This window comes from Pyxicephalus adspersus, chromosome 2 (assembly GCF_032062135.1).
Source record: "Pyxicephalus adspersus chromosome 2, UCB_Pads_2.0, whole genome shotgun sequence".
Lineage (NCBI taxonomy): Eukaryota > Metazoa > Chordata > Amphibia > Anura > Pyxicephalidae > Pyxicephalus > Pyxicephalus adspersus.
The window spans coordinates 50,448,054-50,476,042 of record NC_092859.1 but is presented as its reverse complement, the minus strand read 5'-3'; the positions used below and the strand labels follow the sequence as shown (position 1 = coordinate 50,476,042).

The window sequence follows — 27,989 nt, the reverse complement described above, 5'->3', positions numbered from 1 at the left end:
ATGCCCCCCTACTTCAGAGCAGAGAAGGATTGGGTTTTATTTAATCACATCTCTTTAGGCTTAGAGCAATTTAACCACATCAATAATCCAATCCTCACATTAAGGCTATGTACACACGTGCAATAATTGTCCTTCCTAACGACAAACAATGCATGAACGAGCGCTGCTCTATAGAGAGGGAAGGGCTAGAATGATTAAGCGGAAGCCTGCTGCACGCTCTCCCCCTTTACTTCCATTACGATCATTCGTCATCCGTGGATTCGCCAGGATGGTTGTTTGTATGATGGTTGATGAGCACTGTACACGTGCAAAGTTCTTATAGGATGAGAACCATTGCATGTGTGTACGTAGCCTAACCCTGGTGACACCACTGTGCTTCCTAGTACCGTCATATTTTTAGTTAGGTGTAGTGGTTATTTCAAGCAAGGGGTCCTATTTCTTGTTGCGGTAAGTATAGCTAAACCTGGATTTACACTTTCATGTTGCTTTATTACACCTCATGCAAGTTTATGCATTGTGGCATATATTTAAAGTGGCACCCCAACACAACTGGGGGCAATGCCTTGTCAGATTTAGGGCAAGAAGCCAAATGAAGGGATTGTCTTTGTACAAACATAATGTACATGTAGTTATATACTTTACTATAAGCAGACAAATGTAGAGAGACCCTAAGAGAACACTGGAGCCATTGATGAATGCACTAGATCTAATTATTGCTGTGTTACAGTGCATTTGTTTGTTGCAGTACAATGTATTTTAATATTAGGGCTACAATACAAGAAATGTGCCGGCCATGCATTGTTAAGGTTGGGGTGACATTCCTAATAAACACGACCCAAATAGCCTGTATTAATGTAAAGTTGTGTGAGCAGCCCCCTGTTCCTGGTCTATGTGCAGAAAGCATTAGCAGGGTTTTCAGCTGGAAATAATACGGTGACATTTCCTATTTTATACAAAGTAGTGGTCCATGTAAACTTATATCCAGCACATCAGCCACCTTTGTAGCCAGACTCCTTCAGCACTTAGTGACATGACAAGCTGCTTCATTACAATACAGGGGCCGTGTATAGCATGTACACAGCATGGCCATGATGTACTGTCATGCTGCAAATGTAACAATGTCATACAAGAGAACAGAGGAATACACGTTCATATATGCAGAACATGGACCCGGGCTCCGCCTCGATACACTTCCGGATACAGAACCAACTCAAAATGGCCGCCGCGAATCTGTGAAGCTTTTCTCATTTTGACATCTTTACCGCTGCCTCCTCCTCCTCCTCCTCCTGTACCACATCCTCCCCTCTCCCTCCTCCCTTTGCTTCTCCGACGGCCTGGAAGCCGAAGGTCCGGTCCACAAGACGGCAGCCCCGGTACCGCAGTCATTGCAGGATAAAGCGAGCGAGGAGCTGAGCAGCCGCTAGCAGAAGGTGAAGCCTGTGATTCGGGTGATGTCTCCTGCCATTGTCCTTGTACAATAAGGAGGCTGCACATCCACTGCCTATAGCAATGATTAATCTGGATACAATGTCCAGGGAAATATCATTGTAATGCCATAGACAAATCATTTCATTATTCCAAGCTGTGTGCTTGTATGTATGCAGGTAATACATTAATAATATTACAGGGCCACACTGCATATACCTGAGGGATGCACAATATGGCAGATTGCTTTAATAAAGGGCCAATATTCTGGGCAACGTCTGCCATGTGTATGAAAATCAGATTTCATATGGTTCAGGTCTTTTTTATTTTGTTGGGCTACCATTGCATTTTTATTGTTGTATATATGGCTGATACAACTTCTGGATAATAATGGCTTCCCTGAGTGTCTTCTCCCAGTCTTGATGTATTTCAAAGATTTGTGATCTTTGTAATAATTCTCATTATTATATTTTTCCCAGTGTAAACTTTTGATGTGTTTCTAAATTTTCCCTGTGGCGCTGCATTTCTTCTCTACCCGGAGTACTTCTGTGGTTGCAATGCAGTTTTTGCAGTGGAAAAACAGCGTTTTCAGGGAGGAATTTTGTTTGTAAAGAGATCAAGTCATCAGTGTGAAATAATTTATGTAATGATTACTTCCTCAATCATTATTTTTTTGTTTATTTGCAATGTGTCTAAACTTACTATAAAATCTGACTCCATCAGGAAAGTCAATTCCCAGACACAACCCCTTTAATTACTGTCCGTGCTGACCCATCTCCTTCGCACCTCCTCTTAGTATCTTACATAGGCTTTTATATAGCTGCCAGGGCAGGTGTCAAGGGGAATACTATAGTGTGCATACTATATTGTAATACAAAAAGCTCAAATAATCCTTTATGGAAAATGTTACTAAAATGAGCAATCTGACGACGGTCTCTAACATTTATAGATTGTTACATGATCATCTCCTCTATTATATTTGGAGGATATATAGCTTTAAAGAAAACTGGTCATCAAAGCACAATGAAGACTTTCATTGCTGATTATTCTTTTAGAAAATGCTAGTTGCCTGGTCATGGTTGCTGATCCGTTGGCTTTTATGCAATAAATGACCTGCAGCAATAAACTAATTCCGACATTTATATTTGCAGCTTGCATTTTCTGGATCCATGGCACAAAGTATAAACACAAGGCAATAAGAATTTCTTAGAGGGTCATCATTGGTCTGTGCTGCAGGAGAGAGGGGTGATGTGTAGTCATAGACAAGAGAAGTAGCTGGGGGTATTGACACTCCTGCAAGTTTTCCAGCAGACTTTGGGGTTCATTTCTTGTTATCAGATCAGGGGCACAGGGTAAGGTATTTACCGCCTATTTAGGATGATGATTTGTTAAACTTTTGTAGGTAAAAAAAAAAGGTAAAAAAGTGATGATTGGTGCAAGCTGTACTGTGGAAGTTATTGTTTCTAGCACATTGATCCCGACATTTAAGGACAAATTTATTAGTGCATTGTTTAATACAGCACAGGTGCATCGGCCATATAATTGCATGTAGAGATTGGCATTGTGGCAGTTTACCATTATGTGTTATTATTACCAGAGGAGCCTCAGATCTGCTTCACCATATAGGGACTTCATTTCCAAGGTCACTAGATTGCCATATGAAGATTATTCCTATGTTTCTTTTTGGAGGGTCTCAAAACATGGTCATGTTGGGCTGACAATGCACAGCTTCAGTGGTGTCAGCCCTGCCTGGTTGTCCTTCACTTTGTACTACTAAGTCCCCATACTTCCTACTGTCCCCATCTTCTCAACATAGATACAAATTGTCTTTTTTTATACCAGGATGAAAACTTAAAAACAAGAAGTGTGCACAGGAAATCTCAGAATTTCCGACAAGAACACTTGTGTTTATGAAACAGAGCAATCGTGATACCTCAGCTAACGAAGATAATTCATTTCGAAATTACACTCGTTACCCAAAACAAAACTAAAATACAGCTCACCGCGGCTGCAGTTTGTAATCACGCGTCTACAAATGCATTCATTAGCCGAAGCTGAAACTCAGCGGAGAAAATCTTCATTAGCTGAAAATTCATTAGCAGGGTCACTCGTTAGCCGAGGTATCACTGTATATGTAACTGACCAAAAGGCCACAAATAAGATAATAAGTTCATTGTTAGGGGACACTAAATGTAAAGGACATGTTTGGTAAGCATTTGCAAATGCCTCCATATTTATTTTAATACAGGTTTACCATAATGGGTGGGACAGCAAGTGTACATGGCACTTTCTTGCACTCAATAGCCCTATTTATTGTACAGAGCTGCGTAATATGTTGGTGCTATGTAAATCCTGTTTAATAATAATAGCCTGGCAAAGGATGTGTGGCCAGGTTCAGACTCTGGCAGCCAAGATGAATTGTGATTCACATGGCTTTTGTGCAGCAATGTGCACATTAGTCCACCAGGTGGCAGAGCAGCATAGGGAGGTTTTACCTCTATATCTGTTTTCCCTAACCCAATCCTAACTGCAAGATATCATTTACCATTCCCAGACAAGGTTCTAATGCTGAGAGAATCATTAATTTAAATTCCATTTTAAAACCTCACATATGCTGACACTGATACTGATTTTGGATGATTTTAACAATGTATATGTGATTTATTTTTTTAGGAAGGATAATATATAATATATCAAATAAAATTAGCACCAAACACCCTACAGTTGACAGTATCAAGTCTATCAGAATGGACAGCCTAACGACTAATGAAATGGGCTTGCAGGCTATCAATGCTGCTGCTAAGTGTGAGGCAGTAGTGTTGTCAGTCTGTAAGAGGAAATGCTGTTATTGGCAGGATCTCCAAGCAGATTTAGAGTCAAAGACAAATATACTTCTTAAAAGAAGATTTCAAAACACAGTTTACTCCTCAGATGATGGTATAGAAAGCAAGTGCAAAGATCTGCATGCCTTGTAATCCTGCTATACTAAGGATGATGTTTCTGTCAAAATACGGTCATGTAAAAAGTAAGTACACCCTAAGGAAATCAACTTTTTTTACATTTTTAAACTAAGTTTGTTATGCAAAAAGAAACAGCAGCAGAGTTTGTCTTGGTCATTAAAGAGTTACAAGCTGTTACAGATCAGCTCCACTCTTACAATCACCCACAACATAAGTTGTGTTTAGCAAAAGGTTTCTTCTGCAAGTCATGCAAATGCCCTCTCCCCCCATCAAGCCTCTGTCCTGCACACCAGCGAGAAAGGAAGCCCTGTTGTTATCTAGGAGGCGTCCGTATGTCAGATGTCCTTAACTCAGGGACTACCTGTAGATGTAATGCTTTAGTATGGAGAACACTATTACACCCTTTAAAATCTGCTATTGCCCACTATAGCAGGAATTACTTTTTTTTTTTTATAACTTTTTGTTTTCTATAACTTCCTACTGGTCTCTGATCACATGTGACTTTCTTTAATTGTAAGGTACTTTTCTGGTTAAACGTTGGAAAAAATGGCCTCACGTTCTCAAAAAATTCTCACACTTTGATATATTGCAGGCCCTAAAGCTGCAAAGTGTCAAACCCAGATTTCCACTAACATATTTCACAAGAGGTACGGGGTTTTTCTCATGAAATCCTGTCTTAATTTTGTACCAACATTCATTCACTGTTACTGGCCAGACAACTCTATCTTTTATTCATTAGTACACCCAGAAGGCCTAGTCTTTGGCAATATGATCAAAAACAAAATGTAGACTCATGTTTACTTTGTACAGCAAGGATGGTTCACAAGGTAAACTGGTGCAATCTCCTTGTGATTTTAAATGCATGTATTTTGCAACCAACTATTGCAAGAGTTAAGCTACGTCAGATAATAGACGCTGGGGATGAAAGGTGTTGGTCACCTTGGGCATAAATCTGACATACCCTGTTTCCCCTATGATAAGGCACTGTCTTATATTTTTTGAAATGCCAAAATATGCCCTAGGTCTTATTTTCAGGGGGATGTCTTATTTTTCCATTAAGAAGACTACAGTACACAGTCTCCTTCTGATCACTCGTGCCATTCATTGTCCCCTTCTGATCACTCATGTGCCATTGATTGTCCCCTTTAGGTAAGTGGGATCCCCTTTAGGTAAGTGGGATCCATCTAGCAGGACGTGGGGGGACAAGGTAAGTGGGTTTTTTAAATTGTTTTTAGCACTCAGGAATACTGCCAGGCGGGTTAATAAGAAAGTATCCCTGATTCTTATCAAGATTTTATGTTTGAGACCCCGTAACTGGCTATTTTTGTTCTGGGGGATGAAATTAAGTTTAGGTCTCGGGGTTCCCTGTGTACCTGAAAATTTCAAGTTTCCACAACAATCTGTGTGGGAGATATGAAGGTTTATACATGGGGGTAATGACAGCAGCATGGACACAGACACATGGACACTCAGGCGCTTCTGCCTTCTGTCATTTCTGGCCCCCCTAACTCACCTGCCACGGACCAGCATTGGTCCGGGGGTTGGGGACCACTGCTTTAAGACTTATTTACTTGTACAGTATAGTGCAGGATATTTGCTATGTACACACATCAGCTGACTCAATGATAGTGCTCAACTCCAGCAAAAATCTGACATTGTACAGCAATTCCCCAACATTGTTCATCAGTTAACCACAGTGGATTGATAAACAACCCATCCAGAACAAGGCCTGGGTACTCATGTGGAGGAGATCGCAGCAGGGTGCCTCTCGCTTCTCATTCCCCCTCCTCATTTAACAGAATGGCACTGTGAGTACAGCATTTGTTTATTCATCTGACACTGGTGTGACCATGAAAGATTGTTTCCAGGGGCAATCATCTGTATGTCCATCGGATGTCTGAATGAGTCTTTACTCATTGGATTGTAGAATATCTTTGTATTTGCCTGCATCAAGAATCCTGCACAAGAGATAAAACTTTGGTTGTTTTTTTTTTTAGATCGGGAACTTCTAGAAAATCTATACATGAATCAATATAAGCAATTCAGCCCATCAGCATCCAACTGTAGGGGGAATAAGCACCACTTAAAGTCTGGGAGTGAATGATTTGAAGTTTGATAAAAACTGTCTGCCAGAAAGCGTTAGGAGTAAATATAACTGTGCTTGCAAAGTGCAACACAAAGGCCCTGTTTACTAAAGCTCTCCAAGGCTGGAGAGAATACACTTTCTTTAGTAAAGCAGAGTGATCCAGAAAACCTAGAATGGATTTAATAAAATCATTTGCTATTTCCTAGCAAATAATTTGAATCCTGGACCAGATCCATTCCAGGTTTGCTGGATCAGCCAGCTTCACTGATCAAAGTGTATTCTCTCCAGTCTTGGAGAGCTTTAATAAATCAGGGCCAAACACTATCCAATTTTTTTTAGTGTAAAAAGAACCTGCCGCCATTGGACATTTGTAATGATCTAAATCTCCAGTATTAAATGTCTTATAGTGCTGCTTTATCTCTCAGAGATTAAATGATTTTTGATTTTCTTGTATTTTATCCTTTCGGCAGAGAACAACTCTGACTATAAAGCCCAAAATGAATCCGTCATATCTCTCCTACCTGAGCTCAATAATGAATCACCAACCTTTTTTGAACTTTAAGGTTTGCACATGTGTGACAAATAACAGTGTTTTGTTATTTAAATTTTGTAAGGATCTATAATTCCCACGCAACAATGTTTTTTTCTCCCACTGACCAACGGTCTTCAAAAAGACAGCTGGCCGCAGTACTGTTCACTGCAGCCCCTAATTATTCCCTGTGGGGCTGCCACAGGGGGCGCTATATGTAGTATCTCCCCAAGTGGTAGTGTTTTCTGGTGTGAGGAAGCGGTAAACACAATGCAATCTCTCTGCCAGTGTGAATTGGCCCCAAAAAAAAAACTATCTGCCTGTTTGAGTTGTCATGTGTCATCTTTGACAAAATAATATAACTGAATACCAGCACATACATTTATCCCTAGAACCCCAGTGTCCTGCTGCACTTTTTTTACTTTTTGTGCAGCTTTTATGCTCCAGACCAGTGGTGGTCCTTGGCTTTGGCCGGTGCACTCCCGAGCGTGGTCAGGAGAAGGACCCCGCTGTAAGGACCCATCGGCCAGAGCTGCGGAACATGTCTTCCAAACGGATCACACGCTCAGGGAAGTGGGCACAACCTGTGTCATTGACTTTATCATGACGTCACTATGGGCGGAAGTTTTACCCCCTTTGAGTGACACCCGACTCCCCGTGCATGCGTGGTCCGGAGCCAGTTAATTTAGTGGTCTGTGGGTCCAGAAAGGTTGGCAACCACTGCTCCAGACAACACTTTTCAAGTCACTCTTGATTATGACCCTTAAAAAAGGAAGTAAACTGAGAGATCTAGGAGATCAGGAATTAGGGGGCAGTGTGGCACCCCTTTTTTTTTTTTTTTTTTTTTTTTTTTTAATAAGGGTGATGCACTTAAAAAACAAACAAACAGAATTTTTACCTTACATTAAAGTGTTGTCTACCTTTTTATATAAAGTGAAATTTCTGAGTTTAGGTACGTTTTAAAGTCTCTTGTAAAGTCCCCAGTCTTCTGCAGCATATACAGTGTTTCCAGCCATCAACCATATCTATAGCCTGTCTCCAGTGTGACTATCCCCAGCAATATTTTAGCAATTTCTGACAATCTTTATCACTTACTAACATTAAATAAATATTATATGTGGCTCCCTGGGATTGTCATGGGCTGCATTTGAGGCCCCTTTTATCAAATAGGTTTACTACCACTTCCTTGGAGGAAAGTATACGCTATGATAACTAACAGGTATGAACTAAATTCATAGTGGCCATGCAGATTTTTGCTTATCTCCATTTTTTTATTTAGTTTAGTGCTTTTAGTTTTCCTTAAGACGAATGTTGTCTGGGTTAGGTGATGCTAACAACTGAAGGCCACAGTAGACAAATCTAGTGCTTTTTATTCATTGTACTTAAAATATTACAGACATTGTTAAATGTCTTTTAGTCTTTTTTGGCACTGCCAGTAAATGTATGTAACTTTTTAAAGCATCTGCTAGTTACCAAACTGGATTCAGTTTGTCCATCTTTGCAACATGAACAAACAACACATACTTGTTTAACCATTGTCATTTTGCAAGGCTGACATAATACCTGCTTCTAAAAATTAAAACAATTAAATGAAAATAGATACTTGTGCATTTAGGTATATTTCAGAGAAAAGTAATCTTTTAATAAGTCAGTCTACCAGCAATACATACATCTAACATCCAAGCTACTAGAGGGACAGAAGAAGATGACACTGCACTGTAGGTTTTTTTTTTTGCCTATTTTGCTGCCAATTCCTTTGTATGACCTGCTTAGCAGCAACAAAGAATAGTTTATTTTGACCTAATATGGAGCATTTTTAAAATTCATGATCGATCAACGAAATCTTCAACCTGAAACAAGAAGGGAATTTTACTCAGTAGCTGACGGGGAAACATAGTCAATTTATGGAATAAAATCAGAAATTTTGTTATAAGAAATGTTTGAGTGTGACTGCTAACATGCTTTCTGTAGTTATGGTTCAGATATTAAGATAAGAAAATACAGACCACTCCTGCTTTTGTTTATGCATGTAGTCATTGTGCTTCAATTTGTATTGCCCCTGCATAAACCAGAAATGTATTTTAATATCAGAGAAATGCCATGGTGCTAATAGGAAAAAATGCACTGCTTCTATACTTACAGTAGTGTGTATGTTTTCCTGATTCATCACTTGAATGGTCTGGAATTTTGGGCCCTTTTGATTATTTCCAAATATGGAGTCTGCATCTGGTTTTCCTGAATTTCTTTCCTCAAAGTCTTGGAAGTTTATGGAGGAGGGTGGAAGTAGAGTGAAACACACAGTGTAGCTGCTGCAGCAGTAAAATTAAAGCAAATAAAAAGGAAAATGTTTCTCAAGGGTTTACAAGAAAAATAACATAAAAACACCAAAAGAGTAATGTTTTCCCAAATAATTTCAGAAAACTCCACAAGATAACAGAGCACTTGAAAAAGTATTTAATCCTTTGTAAAAAAAATGTAACATATGGATTCAACGCTGTCCTAAAAAAAATTCTTTCTTTTGTGATTGATTTTTGGCAATAAAGTGTTTAGTTATCACTGAGACAGTTGGGTGACTGCAATAAAATATCATCATTGGAGGATTTCCCAAAACTTTGTTCTAAAAGCAAGTGGAGACAGAGCACAGAGGCTTTATACGGTCTCTAATAAAAAAAAATAAAGTTTGAATAAAGATTTGTGACTAACATGCTTTTATTTATTTTTTCTTTGTCTTTTTTTATTTTAGATATGTCAGATAGATTTTCAGGACGATCAGGGTGTCCAAATATAATCGTGCAGTTCAAAAGGCATCAATCATTTATGGTCATCTCAGGTTATGGAAATAAACATTTTGTGCACAGGTGTCCCCCCAGCTACTTTGACGGGGTTGTTAGTGATCTCCAGTGTCATAATATAACTCTGCTAACAACTGCTATTGTCATGCCATTGAATAGAAATTCAGTGCTTTTACCAACTTTCTTCATAAAACAGAAGAGGCTGCTTGGCTCGTTACCAAGCAGCTTGTCTATTATATTACAAACTAGAAGGAGTGAGGGGAGTGACAGAAAGGTGAAATCATCACTGTGCTGTTCTTTATATCATGGTCAGGCTGCAGGTGGGTCAATGAAGAGCCAGGCTTAAAGGAGTGGGTTAAATTATTCTTGAGGTCATTAAACCCGGAAGACTGAAGACACCTTATGATTGAAACGCACTGTGAGGGACAGTTTCATACTGATCACTTTGCAGCAAAAGTTAACATAACATGAAGGGGTTTGGGACTTTAAAGAGGGTTTGAGACCTCTAACTAGTTTTAACAGAAACATAGCATATTAAGTTACTGGCAGTGTATGCTGACTTTGTTTATGGTAAATTCCATGAGCCTGTATTTTTATACTTTTATTACTTCACCTGTTTGCATGCACATATCAGTTAATACATTTGCCTGTTCTAGGTTAGTGCCTCAGTAGGTTGCATAAAGAAGACATTTCTGAAACAAAAAATGGCTGATCCTATATCTCTAGACTAATAGGTTTAATTTTGATTTTCTGTGTCCCTTTTCATGATTCCGGACACATACCATGTCTATTAAACTGAGATTGGTGTTTTATCCTTGGGGTTCCTTTGAGGGATTTGCTTTCAGTTTGGATTTGGATCTAGATGTTAACAGCAAAGGCACATCTGTTGGACACTGGTTTCTCATGTCTCATGGAGCTTGAGGTATAAAATCTTATTAATATTTTTCAGTGTCTGTTCTCATTTACTTTGGAGTTGTGATTGTTCCCATCCACCCTGGTTGCTCTCATTTCTATATGCTTTCTTTGTAGCAGACAATAACCTTTATGGCTCCAGCAGATGTGACCCTGAGAGGTATAGGAATCTGTTAGGTGGCATATTTTTCCAGCATCCATTGGGCCTTGTTCATACAGGCCTTAGATGCAGAAACATAACCGGTCCCTTCAGCTGGGCCACCGGTAAATACTCCAAAGACATTTTGAGGAGCAAGTAAAATAGTGTACATTTGCAGACTAGACACTACATACCACATTTGAGTCAGTAAAAATGCAAAGCATGTTCATTCAATGGCATTTGTCCATGTTTCCTCTTTGTGATCAGGGTCAAATTTTGAACTGTGGCCTAGAGAACCAGGGATGCAAAGGGCTCAGGGACTATGGACACTATTTTGGCAATGACTATTACAATTTAAAAAACACATATATCATGTGAATTTAAAAATATTACTGTTTCTTATCTATTATTCTTTGATTTTTATTCAATGCCACTTTTTAGCATCTTTTTTTTTTTTTTTTCCAACTTTGAAAGACTACAGTAGAGGTCTATGATGTTTTGCCTCTTATGGCAAGTTATGAAAAGTTTGTCTCCTTAAAAATGGCAATGATTCCACTAGTCAACTGAATGCAGTTTCTGAACATCACTGTAGAAATATTATGGAACTTGATAAATAAACCTCTTTGTATGTTAGTACAATACGGAGAGTTTTGAAAATGTTGTTTGTAGTTTCTTCTGTTTGTTAATATGTTAGTTTGAGTATAATATTGTAAGCGGGGGTAACCAGCTATCATGGACTAGGGTAGAAAAATGTAAAAATCTCTGTCCTATTTAGATTTCTTCATTCAAATGGTACTCAGCATTAGAAATGCACAAAGCACCCCTTGAAATTGCTTAAGCATTAGAAAGAATATAAAAGCTCAGAGTTTATTATTTTCTTGAGAATTCGAATTGAAACAGGTGATTGTTTGCAATTACCAAATTCCACACTGCAATGTTAAGTATGAAAACTTTTGGAAAGGAAAAAATGGTCTGGCAAAAAGTTGTACAGAGATTCTGATGCTCAACGCCACACCTCAAATTCTGTCAAATTCTGCTCTGCTGTTTTTATTAGTAATGCCTAGATTTCAGTACGATAGCTGAATAGTCTTGGTAAATATAATGTAACACAAGAAGAGCTGTTCTGTTTCCAGACAGTAGCACAGAGCTTTATACTCTTAGTGCTCAGGCACCATCTACCGCTCAGCTCGTCTCTGTTTTGAATTTCCTCTACCCCCATGTTCTTTTTGCAGTGTTTCATTTACCTCCTAAATGGTTGCCTATAACCTCCCTCATTGTGATCCTGTGCCCTAACTAACTAACACTGGAATACTTGCAAAACTAGGAAGTGAAGGCAGGGTTCTACCTAACCTTTACAGCACTTGGCAAATCTAATGTCCTTTATTGCTCTTTGCATTAAAAAAGCCTATTAGACTGAATAGGCTGCCAACGCACTAAAAGGGCAAAAACAAAATTAGACACGCACCTTCTTATTGCTGATGCAGGATCCTATGTCACATTGTACTGCGTTAACCATGCCATGTGGTGCCCTGGAGTGAATGTGCAGATTGACATGGACAATAAATAGGACTGCAGCACACAAATGTGTTACTGTAATGCTCACTGCTAAAATGCACCAGAACGCTGTAAACACTTTAATGTTCTCATTTCAAATAAGGCAATGATTTATGCATTTGTAAAATGTATAATTTGTAAGTCATTTTGATGGCATTTGGGGTCTTCTGAAATGTGGTGGCATAGTTGGCACAGAAGACGTACGTGTTCAGCAACATACAGGAGGCTAAGGCTTAAGGTGCGTACACACTTCCAATTTTTATCGTTCCAATCGAACGACGAACGATCGATTGGGCAAAAAATCGTTCGTAAAAAAGTAACCAACGACGCCGACGAACGAGGAAAGTCGCTGGAAACGAACGACCGGACCGACGGATCGGATTGGACGACGATCGTTGAACATCGTTCGTGTGTACGGTCGTTCGTTGATCGTCCATGTTCAGAGCATGCGTGATGAACGAACGTCCGTTCACTTTCCTGTCGTGCACATAGTTCCTCTATCGTTCAAACGATCGTATCTATTGTGTGTACAATATCTACGAACGATCGTGTCGTTAACTCTATGTGCAGGATCGGTGCTATACGATCGTTCATATATATCGTGCATGAACGTTCGTCGTTCGTTTTCCAACGATAATAATTGGAAGTGTGTATGTAGCTTTAGTCTACACGGAGGTGTTCCCCAGCATTTAACCTGAGGCTTTAAAAGCCCATGTTTGAAATTTCCATGCATTCCAATGGGCTAATCTACACCAGGGCATTTCCTTGAGGCACGTTTTTAACCCTTTATAGATAACGCTCCTCGGAACGTTTCAAAAATAAGACGCAGGGTAACACATCTATTGATTTCAATAGGGCAAGCTTTAAAACACTAGTAAAAGTGCATAAAATTCATATAAACACAGTAGTAACGTTTGCATGCGTTTTGAAAACCGTCCGTGTAGACTTATAGTTTTGCAAAGATAGCATATATTATTGCAATCTCAGATAAGGCTACAGAAATTGTCATTACAAGTTTGATTGGAGAATAATTTGTCAGCTGTTGGCTTTCTCTCTATATAGTCTACAGTAAAATAGTTTGTGTTAAATAGTACCTGTTAGGGGACCTTCTAATAACACTTTAGCGTTAGGCATAATTTCTTTACATTTTTCAGCTAAGATTTACCAAACTTTTACCTAAAATTAACACTTTGGGCTCTATTTGTACACTGGGGAATCTGATATTCCCCCAACCATTCCCTGGTGGAGATGTAGTATAGGTGCTAGGTTTTTATTGCGATCTGGGCCCCTACTGGCGAGATCCTGATATATCAGAATGTCTGTGCAACCTCCAGCTTTCCTACATACGGAGACTTTTTACAAAAGAAAATATAAGACCAGGGCCATTGCATGAGCATTAAAAATTGGTAGACTAGGCTTCAATATTAGTATAGTCTGGTCAAAAAAGGAAGCATCAAGTCTCTAGCCATTAGCCTAAATGTTGTCATTGTCATGTTGTGGGTAGATCTAAAGAAGACGAGCATTTGATAAATTATTAAACTTGCAAGATTTAATTCCCCTTTCTTAAATTTCCTAAATTAGTCTTGTGCATTTTCTTTATTTTTATCAGGAAATGACCCACTTTTTACAGCAGTTGCAGCATACATAGAGCATACTTTCGATTTTGTTCCCCTGAAATGTTTTACTTCTTACACAAGTTGAGAAATTCTACCTATAAGCGTGTTGCTAAAATATAGTGATTTGTTTGTCACTGTGTCAAAACAGGAATGAGCAGAGCAGGAGATTTCCTGACATGTGGACTTATTCAGTAAATCACAGTAAAGTACAGATAGTAAAAGCAGTTAAAATATATTGAAATATATTATTTTGTGACTTGCAAACGAATGTGCTTCGTTAATGCACTGTATCTAGCTAGGCTACATGTAATACAAGAAAATATTTTAATAGGGTGGATTTTTTCATTTGTGGATTTGATTAGAACTTCATTCAGTTTATTTACTGGCAGATTCAAAACTTCCTAAATCAGAATAACTTGGTTTTGGGAAAACCAGATTCCAAAGGACCCTTTATGGTTAGGAGAGGGGACATACACACACTCACTGCCCCATATCCTATCCAGAAAGGTTCCAAATCTATTACGGGGGGGGGACTCCAAACTTTTTTTTTTTTTTTTTTTTAAGACTTTAGGCATTAAAAATGCACAGGCATTTGCAAGCACATGTACAGGCATTTTAAGCATTTACAAGCCGTTCCGTTTCAAGTCTATGGATTAGGGGTCGAATGAAAGAATCCATATGGTTTGAAGATATTTTGACAGACAAATTGGGGGGGGGCAAAACATAAACAAAGTAAACTGGAATAGAAAAAAGTGAAACTAACAGGGAAAATGAATAAACTGAACAGAAATGGTATCCAGTTCACCAACTCAAATGTTCAGTCAGTCAATGGACCTCATAGGCAAGGACAAGTCGCATTGTACATTCTAAGCTACTCATTTTTTGTCCAAGTCAAGTGATTGGATACATATACTAAAGATGTATTTAGTCAAAGGTTATGTTCAAAGCCTGTCCCATTATTTATTCATTTTCTTTAACCTTGTTCATGTAGAGAACTCCATGTAAGATCATCACGAGGTATAGAAACTTCTTGAGAGGAAGCTGTTAGGATATCAGCTCCAACTTACTAATACACAACTTCAGAACTACATCTTTCAAGAGGCAGATTCTCAGGAGTTAAGGCAAGGGGTCATGTTTTGCCTCAATCATTGTATAAATTTATAATCAATGTATAAGTTAATGCATGTGGGAACAGTGAGGGGTGGGGGTAGGTGACGGGCAGGGCTGGTGGCAATAATTAGAATTTCAGTGCAGCACTGTTGGCACTGTTGATTTTGTTTTGACATAAACTTTAGGTCCAAAACAAAAAACCACAAGCTCTCAAGAAAATTGAAGTTTGAATGTAGCTTTTAAAAATGTAAAAATAAAAATATAAAGGTTCAGACAAAAGAGTTCATCCTGTGCAACTGCTTTCTCCCATGAGAATAGCTATGCAGTACTCTTTGAGGTTGACCTATGGGAGGTAGATAACAGTTTAGTCTTACCGGAACTTACATCTGATGTCTGTGAACTTGTTTAGATTCTAAAGTTAAACTTTAGACTCTGCTCTCCTGCAGATTGTTTCCCCCTCCAACGCAGCTACAAATGGCCACAATTTTCTTTGTTAAATAACTTTTCTGAAGTTTTCAGCAGGGCTGTTGGGTCGGTGCTGAAGTCAGTGCATTTTTGCTGACTCCAATTCCAGGTAGACAACAGCCGTGGTTTTTAGGCTGGTCATATGACACTGCAGGATCCTATTGGCCCTTACTGACCCTTACTAATGCAGAGTTGCATTTATATGTGTTGAAATCAGCACTACCCTCTTTATAAAGACACTTTGAATGAACAACGACATCCCCTTAGAAGCCAATATGATAAAGCTTGTAGTCATGGTATGTATTAATTCCTGTGGGTTATGTGATGTTGACTGTCATTCCAGGACAATGTGTTAGAAAGAAATACAATGCAGGGGGATCTGTGTTGAGAGGACTTCAGAGTTGGGGTTTTTTAATATTTTTTATTTTGTATTGTTACAACATAAAAAATGTTTTGTCAAAGTTGTATATATGAGTCATAATACTCTTCGATTAGGTGCACTTGTATGCATTTTACATTATATATTTTTTTTCATTTTAGGTGGAAAAACCTCAATTCACTAAGCATCAAGCCAACTGTCCTTATGCACTGTGTGTGGCCCATCGCTGATGGCACCTAAATAAAAGATTGATTAGCAGACGTGTATGATATTGTGACTTTCTGGATAAAAGTATAAGTCAACCAACATTGTCATGTTCAGACGTCAGGATCTCCCTGGAATGCATGTACGTGAAACCTTTACCTGCACGGGTGTTTCCGATCCATTTGTTCTGGATGCACAAAATATCAAGGCAGGTTTCCCATACGTATTCAGTTTTATGTAATTACTTTGTGCAATATTTCTATTGTCTTAAGTTATTCTATAGTAGACAGAAGCATTGTAATGTTATGTTCTTGTTTTAAAATAAATATACTGTGGTTTTGTACATATTTTATTTATTTATACTTTTCAGGACTAAATAAAATGTATTTTTTGTAAAGTCAATCGGAAATATTTCATACAAATATCAAGTAGTTTTCTATCCAACCACTTGGTTGAGCTTTTTAGTTTCCTGCCCTCATATGGAGCACAACAGCTTAAGCTAAAACGGTCACACAAAAGTGAATAGGTTAGAACTCATTTCTGTATCAAGTTTCTTTTATAATATAAATATAGCAGAACACTTCTTGCTTTTTGGCAGAACCACTGGAGGCTTATTGAACCTTTACATATTACAGTCTCACTGTGCATGCTCCAATACCCTGCCTGCTATGTGTCTTAGTGTTGTCTCTCTCTCTCCCATATTTTCAGATCTATCTCAGCTGTACTGGAAGCTTTATAAACACATTGAGTTTCACTTTCACATTCGCACCATCTTGGCTCATACAACATCTCACTCTGTTTTTCCTTTAAAGAGAAACTAAACTGAAAACAGCCCCCCCAAAAAATACACTTACCTTCAATCCCGCAGGGCAGTTCGATCCTTCCGGGGGTGTCCTGCATCAGGTCCCGCGTCGTCCCGGAGCCGGTGCTCCAGGTACCGCCATCTTCGTCTCTCCGGGTTCTTCATCCTACGTCAAGGGTGTTGCACTTTAAAAAAAAAAAAAAAAAAAGGGAGGGGGTATTGTCTACCCTTTTATGTAAAGTGAAATTTCTGAGTTTAGGTACGCTTTAGGCACTAAACTTCACTAAGCCATTTAACTCATTTTTTTTTTTTGCTACATCACCTTTGCATGTGCCTGATTCTTTCTCCTTTTATTTTCCTCCTGTGTGTTTACTGTAAAACCCTGGACCACCTGCACTAGCGAATAAAGGGAGTTACCCACCCTCCCATACAGCATACAGAAATTGGAGAGTAGATACAGTGTCAGAGTAGACAGATACATACACACTTCTGGTATAAACTAAAGCATTATATGAACTATTTGTATAACCTGTATAAATCTGTATATTTAAAATGAAAATATACTGCTAATACTAAACAATGGAACATGCTAAAAAGTATGTAGCACATTTTTTTATATAATTTAAAGTTTGTTCTTCTAAAACAAATGATTTGTAATTGTTTTGCTCTTCTAGAAAATGATGCGTCCTGTCACTAACAACAATATGACTTTCTGTGGAAGTGGCAAATCTTCTTGCCTCAGCCAAGACAGCATGAGAAGTGTAGAACAGTTTGGCTTGTACACAACCCAGCAGAGCAAATACAGCCACACTGTCAGCCAAAAGTCCATCTCTTGTCAGACACAAGAAACTATTAATGAAACACATTTGCAGACCACATCCAGCAGGGATCTGGACACAAAAAATGATTTAAAGAAAAAGAAAACCCTCGGACGGTCTGGAAAGCGTGGCAGACCTTCTGGAACCACCAAATTGGCAGGATACCGAACCAGCACTGGGAGACCTTTGGGGACCACTAAAGCTGCTGGCTTTAAGACAAGTCCTGGCAGACCACTGGGCACAACCAAAGCCGCTGGATACAAAGTCAGCCCAGGGAGACCTCCAGGTAGCATAAAAGCTCTATCACGGCTTGCAAATCTAGGTTACACAAGTAACAATGCAGCTTTCCCCTACCCCACAGCACTTAACAGAGGACTCCATTCTGTTGTGGATACCAACATCAAACACCCTGTTGAGTAAAGGTCATTTAGCATGGATGTTGAGAAAATATTGGATGCTTGTATCATCCCACTGTTGTCTTTTAAAATTACTTTATACTAAAAATTCTGTTCATTTGCATTACACTTCAAAATGGCATTTGTGTCTCTGCACCATTAGCTTACATATTGCCCTTTCTATTTGTCTTTGCTGGCCTGTATAACTTATTTTCCTAAGGGGCAAAGGGGGTAGTTTGATTTATTAAGTCGTTGCATGCAATGGTAGTTTAGAATATATGAATCAGATGTGTGTTTTTAACGTTATGTTATAATATGCTACAACAGCCATAAAAACTAAAAGAAGACTGAGAAGTGAAAGAATAATACCAAATAAACAAAAGCATTGTCACTGTATGACCACATACAGCGTAGCCAAAAATGTAAGATAGAGCATCCATATAGACATGTACATGTAGCTAAACTTTATTCTTTCATTATTTCTGAAGTCTTTCTAAAATATTTGGAGCACTTTCAAAAGGTGTAATGGACAGTGTAAATATTCAAATGAAATGATGTATTGTATATAAACCAATATAAAATTTCTTGAGCAAAAGAAAGGCATATTAATCAAGACAGACAAAACCATTTTAAGTAGTTACGTCATTAAATTTTGCATTTTCACAAAGAGCCAAAAAGAGTATCAGAGTGTACAAAATTGGAAAAATAAAGAACTGGTAACTACAGTAAACATAATACAGAAAAATGCACACTAGTTAGAATGAAATAACCCAATTTTAAATGCATTTGGAAATAGAATATCACAAAGCCTTGGCAATATTTGTAGTAAAAACTTTACATACCAGACTTTTTATTTGTACCACTTAGAGCCATGAAACGTACATTAAATAGAAAAATGAAAAGCATGGAGAGGATTGGACAATATGTAGCAGAGTATAAGTAAGTAATCGGAGGAGGATTAAATCTAAAGAGAAAGTAGAAGACAGAGACTGAGAAGAACCTAGGATTATGGGAGGTTAGGAGTAGGGGAGCTGGGTTGTGTAAATCACAGCTGAAGTAGGCAAATGACTAGATGGGGGGGGGGGGAGTTGGAAGTAATCAATTCAAGGTTGCTATATCAAAAGTTATTATAGTTGTCATTTAGATTGCTGCCAGATTCAAAATGATAATCATACCCTTTACCTACAGTGGTGCTTAAAAGTTTGTGAACCCTATAAAATGTTTTGTATTTCTATATGAATGTAACCTAAAACTTCATATAATTTTCAAGTCCTAAAAGTAGATAAAGAAAACCTGGTTAAACAAATCAAAAACTAAAAAAAAATAATTTATTTGCTTGTATTTTTTGAAAATAAATGATCCAATAACATATCTGCATGTGACAAAAGTAAATCTTTAGGGTTTCCATATTATTTAAAAGTTAAGTCTGGTGTTTTCAGTTAATGGGATGACAATCACTCACACTCTGTGTATCATGGTTCGAACGAAGGAGGTGTCTGAGAACCTCAAAAAAAGAGTTGTTACTGCCCATAAAGCTGTAAAAGGTTACAAGACCATCTCAAGAGAGCTTAGACTCCCTGAGCAACAGTCAGAAAGATTGGGCTTGATTTATTAAGGTTCTCCAAGACTGGAAATGATATACCATCATAGGAGAACCTGAGTGATCCAGCATACATGGAATGAATTTTCTTAGGGCTCCATTGTCCTTAGTTGGTTTTTAAACCTGGACCAAGCAGTACCACTGCTCCCCCCCAAATATTGCTCACATTCTATAGTTAGCGTTATATTTAAAGAAAGAAGAACTTTACATTCCAGCAATAGAGCCTTATTCCATCTGTGAATCACAGTGATGGGAGTATTCTGGGTTGAGCCCGTTTGCTGCATCTGTGCCTGGATGGCTTGCCATCTTTGATGCATCAATGATTTCTGAACTATGCCATGGAATTCAAAAGGAAAATGTCAAAACTTCTGTCTGTGAACTGAATCTCAAGAGACAATGGACCTGATTTATTAAAGCTCCCCAAGGCTGCAAAAGATTCACTTTTATCATTGAAGCTGAATGATACAGTAAATCTGCAATGGTCTGCATCATTTTTATAGCAAATATCAAATTACTTTGAAGGAATCTATTCCAGGTTTGCTGGATCACCCACCTTCACTGATGAAAGTGTATCCTCCCCAGCCTTAGAGAGCTTTATTAAATCAGGCCCAGTGGGTCATGCAGCAAGTCAATGTCCTGACTAATCTAATTGAAGTGTTGTGGAAAGACCTTAAGTCAGCGGTTCATGTAAGGAAACCAACCAACATCCAAGAGCTGAAGCTTCTTTGTATGGAGCAATGGGCTAAATTTCCACCTAATTCATGTTCGGGACTGTTCTACATTTACTGCAAATATTTAGATGGAGTTATTGCTGCACAAGGGTCACACCAAATACTGAGAGCAGGATTCACTTACTTATGCCAAATGTAGATATGTTATTGGATCATCTATTTTCAAAAATACAAGACCAAATATAATATTTTTGTTTAACTAGGTTTTTGCCATCTACTTTTAGGACTTGAAAATCAGATGATGTTTCAGGTCACATTCATTTCTGGAGTGCATGAAAAACAATTAAATTTTATTTTCACAAATGTGTGTTTTATCCAAAGAAACAATTATAATTTATACACAAAAAGCTCAGACATAAACAAGACAGAAACAAGAGGCCATTACTTCATGTGGAGAAAAAAACAGCTGTTTGTGCTGCCTTTAGCAAGTAGTTGAATTTCTGTTCTGCTTGTACTTCTTTGGGGAATAATAAATTGAATCAAGCCGGTTTCTAAGGCAAATATACCATTGAATTTATTTACCTCTAATAAACCTACTCACTAAAAATGTACATGCACTGGTGTGCAATAATCTATAATAACCACAAATATCTGTTGTGTGGTTCAAACATTTTAATAGTGTAATCTGCTAAAATATAATACTGTTCAAACTATGATGATGAGTTACAAAAAAGTTGTTTTACCCAGACTTCTGTTTTAAATCATAAACCTAATAATTTCCAGTAGTATATGAAAAATTAATATTTCAGTTAGACTGGGTATTTAAAGCATTCACAGACCAATATTTCTATGGTGGTTAGCCACTGGCCTGGACTTTTAGTTTTTGAACAATAAAAATAAAATGCTTTGGCCCTTGACTTGGAATATGTGAAAATGTGAAAAAAAATGAGAACTTTTAAAAGATTGTATATACCACTTTGTTCCACTTTAAAGTCTCAAAGCAAAGACAGGTTAACAAAAATTAGAATCAATAGTTTTAAATGTATGAAGAAAACCTAAATAAGACTATGAATAGGTTAAAAAATATCCATAAGTAGAGCTTGTCTTTAATGAAAACGTTATGCCAAAATATTCACAAGTTATACAGATATAGGTAGGCCTAAGAGATATAGGCAGCTGGAGCTACGTGCAAATCTTGACTTTTACTGTGAAAGAAGTACTGTAGTACTTTACAGGGAAAACCAAGATTTGCAAATAACATCTTTCCAACATTAGCATTTTACACACTCCAACAGTTTTAATGCAAAGGAAGATAAAAAAAACCCTGGTAACCTATGAATGATTTTATTTTTAGGTTGAACAAATGCAAACTCTAAAAAAACAAACTCCATGAGGTGGTTTGATAAATTTCTCATTATTCATAATTTTAAGTATTGTAAGTATTGATTTAAATTAAAGGTATAATGGTTTTGTAAATATTTATTTATAATGGTTGAGACTTTGGATTCTTTTTCTCCTTTGCTCTCATTTTACAAAAACACTTCTGTTTATAGAGCTGATTATTTGCACACAAATAATAATGAGTCAAAGAAATGATTAATTCATCATCCCAAGTCAAAGTGAGCCCAATGGGGGGGGGGTAGCTTCTGCTTTTTAGTTAACCCATAGTGCTCTGACAATCCTTTATCATATAATAAATTTACAACCAAAATTGTGTGTTTGTATGTGTCTGTGTGTGTGTGTGTGTGTATAGGTATTTTGAAAATATTTTAGAAAAATGTTAAAAAGAAAATTTAGGGTGCTTTCATAATGCAACTATTAGTTAACTTTATCAATTAACAACCAAATCAAACCTAAAGTGTAACAACAGGGTGAGAAAGGAAAAACTCCTTTTAGTTTCTTATTAATGTTTAGAGTGATTTACCCTCATTTTTCATTTTTTACTGGGCAGGGGAAAAAGGGTATTTCCCCAATAGCAACACAGACAAAAAATAATATGGAAATTTTTATTTCAGTCTGTGTCTTGTTGCAAATTTTCTCTTACTTTCTGCCTGGTAAAAATGACATCACAGGGACAAGAATTGAAAGTAAATGCCACTAAAACAGCCCTGAGTGGCACTAAAAACCTAATAGTAGTTTCAATCCCTTGCCACTCTATCTAGAAAATTATTTTTGGCTTGGTGTAAATTCTGGTACAGCCATAGTTCACATTTGAACTCATCAGTTAATCTGCTATCAATGTCTGTGTATTTTCCCACAAAGGCCTTGTTTCTATGTTAGATGTAAAGCTTTTTAGCTCCAAGTCTCCCATTAAAAGCACATCTGGCCAAAATGAACTAGTACATAGGTGGGTGTGCCAGGGTCCACTGAAAGCACAACAGTCTGCAGTGCTACATATTTCAGGAAACTACTGCAACTTGTTGAGGAAAACTTTCTTTGAGGAAAACAATATTTGATAACCATTGTAGAAAAAATGCAACAGAGAATTTGGCAGCCATATCTGCAAAGATCTGCAACTTTGAATAAGTTTTCTTAAAAAAAAAGTATCCACAATCTAATTTTAAAGCCAATTGCTTTATTGTTCTTTGCTTTATTTCAGTGTACATTAGCGGCTCTATATATAAAACAGGGAATCTGGCATTCCCTCAAACATTGCCAAGTGAGAATTAATTAGCACCATTGAAACACATGGACCTGGAAAATTCCTACCAGGGTATGTTTAAGGGAATGTCAGAATCCCAGTTTTATAAATAGAGCCCTAAAACCACATACATTTCAATTAAAAAAACTAAAATATGGGAATGTTTTAAAACTTTTGACCAGTAGCGTGAAATATCACTTGATGCATATTTTATGTCTTGAAAATACTCATACCCCCCCCCCCCCCCCTAATTATTATATTTTTAAAAGCACAAGACCTGTAGGAAAAAAAAGTTGCAAATAATCATGGTGCTCAATGATAGCACAACTGTTTACCAAACCTATTTAAACTAAATAATTCCCATTTTTTTCTTAATTGAAATTCTGCCACCTATGTGATAGCATAGTTCATGTTCTCTTTAAGGTAATAGTTACAATTAACAGTTACATTTGCTTTTATTCCTATAATTATCCTTACTACCTCCTAAAACCTGGCTTTTACTTTACAAATTTACAGACGTTTGTCTTCATATCTAGTATTGTGCATAACTGTACAAGGAGTAGCCTAAAAAGTTAAGGGGCACTGGAAGGTGCCAAATGCAGGGTGAAAGTGAATTTACCACCCTATCACTTTAATGAACCCATAGCTATTGTGATGGTAATTATTTCCTTTTTTGGTATCGTTTGCAATTTTTGTACAATATTCTTAGTATGTATTTTACAGGTTGATTTCAGACTTACTTTGTGCAAACTTAGAAGGGCTGCGCTGGGGGTTCAGTTCTTTATTAGTTGAACAACATTTATTTATATGTTAAAATAATTATAATCTCATTGCACAGGTACACTTTAAAAATAATTTTGGCAGTTTAGATTAGTGTAGTTGTAATAAGCATGGCTACTTTGTATGATATACATACAGAGTTGCATTTGTTTTCACATTTTTTAAACTGATAATGTGGCTTTAAGAAGCAACTTTCACTGAATATATCTTGGTGAAGGACAGTTCACAGTTTTATGATACTCTAGTTCCCCCAAATATACAAAGTTAAGAATTCCCCCTACCAGGTGCTCTTAAAGTTGTCCTAATGTTTTTTGGTGTACTATGGTAACAAAAAGAGTAATATAGGTAAATTGTTGCATTGGTGGCCCATTCCTAATGATGCATGTTGCAATACACATTAAAGCTTGCTTTGACACAGTATTGATGATATCCTTTATGAGTTTGTGCAATTACTTTTGGCCTAACAGAAAATATTCAAACCCTTGTAGCTTTGGCATCTGGCATTTTGAAAGAAGTTTTTACAATGATTTTACATATCTTTGTAAGTTTAAAAAGTTTAGGCTTAATTTATTCAAGCTCTTCAAGGACGGAGAGGATACACTTTCATCAGTGAAGCTGGGTTATCCAACAAACCTGGGATGGATCTGGGAAGGATCCAAAACATTTGCTAGCAAATAGCAAATGACTTTAAAGAAATCCATTCCAGGTTTGCTGGATCACCCAACTTTACTGATGAAAGTGTATCCTCTCCAGCCTTGGAGAGCTTTAATAAACGTGTATTTCAACCAGGATGAAAGAAGGCTGCAGTAACCTAAATAGTTGCTTACACAACAAAATCTAAATTTATAAAAACATATAATATCTTTTAAAAATATTTTGCTTTGCTATACATGATAAAAATATATTGCATATCATTGCTTCTATTATATTGCATTTACTGAACAGTGACATTAGGGTCCTATTTAGACACTTAAATTTATGACTTAATAGGGTGTTATTTGCCCACAGGTAGAACCATGTGAGAACCCTGCTTAGCTATCCTAAGGATGATGAAATCATGACTTTCCTAAAAATTGCTTTTAATAAGAGCCTAGGCACTGTTGAATCGCTATTGCTGGCGCATGTATGTCTGCAAAGTATGGTGCCCCAAATTAACACCACTTAAAAAGTTTATACAGTCTACATAAAACATATTGCAAAATATCAAAAAAATCAACATATTATTCCCATAAAAAACAAAATTGTTACCATCTAACATTTAAAAAGAACAATCTTGTCAAATACATACTACGCCAAATCCATTTTTGAGCATTAAGAATATACTTGGTTTCTACCAAAGTCCAGAAATGTACTGAAGTAGCACATGCCTGAATCTCATTTAGAAAATAGCAAGAGAGGTTTCAAGCTGGATCTCCTGCCGTGTGAACAGGAATCCACTCATGTTTTTTTAATGGTCATGGATTAATAAAGCAATTTAAAAAAGGTTGAACTATGTATTATGTGGATTGTATTAACCCTTTTGTTTTAAAAGAACTGCATGATCAATAACTTGGTCAATATTCTTGAGTACATAATAAGCACAGGATTGAGTAGCAGCTAATGAACAATCACATGATCATTGAATACCACCAAATGAAAGTACACTAAAGGTAAAGAGGATATTAAGTCAGACACAATGGGTACTTTTGAAAATTAATATATATTACCTAGTAACTGGTAAAATTCATTATTTTATACCATAAAAAAATAGGTAGTAAAAAACATATTTCAACAAGGGCAAGACTTGTTGCTGTCTTAGTGGAATATCTCTAAATGTAATGTATATTACTTCTTCTTCATTTTCAATTATATCGCAGTTATTGGTATGGATTAAGAACGGATGTTTCATACTTTTCTTATTAGGAAAAAAGCAGCAAGCCTTCATGTGTTCCAGCGATGCATAGGACAAAATGGTATGGACTTAGGAGTTGTACATGTGTACATTCTGGACTTCTTTCGCATCACATGCAACTAAGGAAATGTTCTTACCATCCTCACAAGCAAACCATTCATAACCAGTTATTTGCCCAACCGGATGTCTCGTTTTTTTTGTGACCTTCTGGCAGCTGAACGGATTAAAAGCACTTCAATATCAGGTTAATATGAACATGTCTCCTAAACTGAAAAGACTGTTGCTATTCTAATTATATACAGTATAACTACTTAATTAAAAATTAGTGTTGAAAAAATGTTTTCAGTCTAAAAAAGGGGAAAAAAAACAAAAATATATTACTAAGGGTTGGTAATAGAGTTCATATTTACATCTATCAATATATGTCCATTACAAACACCATTACAGTTTTGCCTTCATTTTTTGGACAATAGGCTTTGCCATGGAATTTATCCTTAGTTCCTATTTCTCTTTCACCAATAAACTGGTGATTCTAAGATGAACTGAATTATTAAATGCCAGTTTAAATGTGATTAATAATATTTTAACTGTATTTGATAAGACACATTGTACAGTACAATATTTATACAAATGTCTTTCTGAAAGTAGTAAAAGCTGAACTTAATGTACAAGAACATAGCATAAATAAACTTTCTTACCTGTCAAAAGATTTGTAATCCTGTTTAACCAGTCTGGGCGGTTGGTGCATCTCTACTAGATAGCATAATTTGGTCCGTGTCCCTACTTTTCCACTCTACAGTTGACAAAGTGGACTTGTCACCATCAACAAACTAGACAATGAAGGAGCACAAATGTCATCACTGCTCTGATGAAAAAATTCATCACTGCTTTCTTCTCATGATAGTTTTAGACGTTTTTAGTTTTAGGTGACTGGGCAATGCAGCTGAGTCTGTTCTTACCATTCTGAGACCTGCTGTGCGGGGAATTATGACATACTACTATACTGATAGATGTGGGTATCTTTACTAACTACACAGATATTACATTTTAGGAAATACCTAACATGATAAAATTAGGTATTTTAAATCTGCTATGACTTCAGCTTTAATCAATTAGGATTTCATATCAATTTAAATTTATTTCACCTTGCTTTCTGCAAGAGGTGAAAGATAGGAAAAAATATATTCCGCAGTTCCAAACTCAAGAAGGCTGGAATTATAAAAATGATTGCTTCACTTTTGCTGGATATGAGCTGAACAAAGACACTCAGACAAGAAAATATTTGATGTGGTACTTTTATGTTGTCATTAAGGCAGCGCTGGTCTCAGCCTATTAGATTATTTCAAACTCAGAACTTTATAGACTTTCTCTTGGATCCTAATGACATTTATCGATCCTGGTGGGAATAAAACAGCCAAGCCGTGTAAAGGTCATTAAACATATTGAACTAACTACTTTACTGAACTTAAATAAAACAATACTGCTTTACATTTTCTTCTTTTGTATAATTGTTGGTATTCTTCATGTTTTAAACTGTCAAATCACTGTGAATGTTGTAGCACTCTGTATAGATACTCTATCTTACAAAATATGTATAATAACGTATGAAATTCACATTCACAGTTAAAAAGAAAATGTTGGAGCACATTACCTATGAATGGTAAACCTTTAAACTGTATTGAAACTTTATACTTTGTGTCATCATTTATTATGTTCTCATGTTGTGCTGTTCTGGGAGTTATAAAGCAAGTATGTATGTGTATATTAAAAAATGGAAAAAAAATCTTTAACCCTCTAAGCATTGAAAGTTGGATTTTTTTGTTTTGTTTTGAGTGGTAAGTCTATGCCATTTTGTTTTGTTTATGCATGTGTTTATGTATATTATTTTATTACATTGAGTTTCCATTTTGACCACCAAAATAAATTAAGCATTCCTAATTAGTAAATTATGTACTTCTGTGTATTAAAAATGGATTATTTATTAAGCCAGTCCCAGTTGAAAACCCAGATGCAAATGAGAGTAAATTTATTACTGTATGAAACTAACCATTCTTAACTCTCTCTCAGAACTTTAATGCCCACAAGCTCCTTAATCTTGTCCAGTCCTCTCCTGGACTCATCATCTTTGGCCAACTTGATTGGCTTGGATGGCTTAACCATTGTGCATGTGCATAGCTTTTTTCATTCCAGCATGGAGCCTTTGACCAGGCAAAGGAATGT

At 36.9% G+C, this 27,989-nt stretch overlaps 1 protein-coding gene across 5 annotated transcripts; it reads left to right on the top strand.

Annotated features, from left to right (window-relative positions):
- The first annotated feature begins 1,191 nt into the window (after nucleotides 1–1,191).
- Nucleotides 1,192–27,715, top strand: C2H5orf24 (chromosome 2 C5orf24 homolog). Of its 5 annotated transcripts, none has more exons than XM_072400750.1 (4): nucleotides 1,195–1,430; nucleotides 16,129–16,379; nucleotides 17,648–18,077; nucleotides 25,781–27,715. In XM_072400750.1, the coding sequence occupies exons 2-4, from the start codon at nucleotides 16,281–16,283 to the stop codon at nucleotides 25,819–25,821; spliced, it is 570 nt and encodes a 189-aa protein (XP_072256851.1). In that variant the 5' UTR covers nucleotides 1,195–1,430; nucleotides 16,129–16,280; the 3' UTR covers nucleotides 25,822–27,715. The 5 variants fall into 5 exon arrangements, with proteins under 5 accessions (XP_072256850.1, XP_072256851.1, XP_072256848.1 ...); XM_072400747.1 differs by lacking the exon at nucleotides 25,781–27,715 and adding an exon at nucleotides 15,005–15,134 and having other exon boundaries at nucleotides 17,648–24,951; XM_072400749.1 differs by lacking the exon at nucleotides 25,781–27,715 and having other exon boundaries at nucleotides 1,192–1,430; nucleotides 16,129–16,313; nucleotides 17,648–24,951.
- The last annotated feature ends 274 nt before the right edge of the window (nucleotides 27,716–27,989 follow it).

Coding starts and splice junctions, on each gene's coding strand:
- C2H5orf24 (XM_072400746.1), top strand. CDS start 16,281: ATGTTCAGACGTCAGGATCTCCCTGGAATGCATGTACGTGAAACCTTT. Junction 16,380..17,647: donor TGGATGCACAAAATATCAAG/GCAGGTTTCCCA, acceptor TTGCTCTTCTAG/AAAATGATGCGTCCTGTCAC.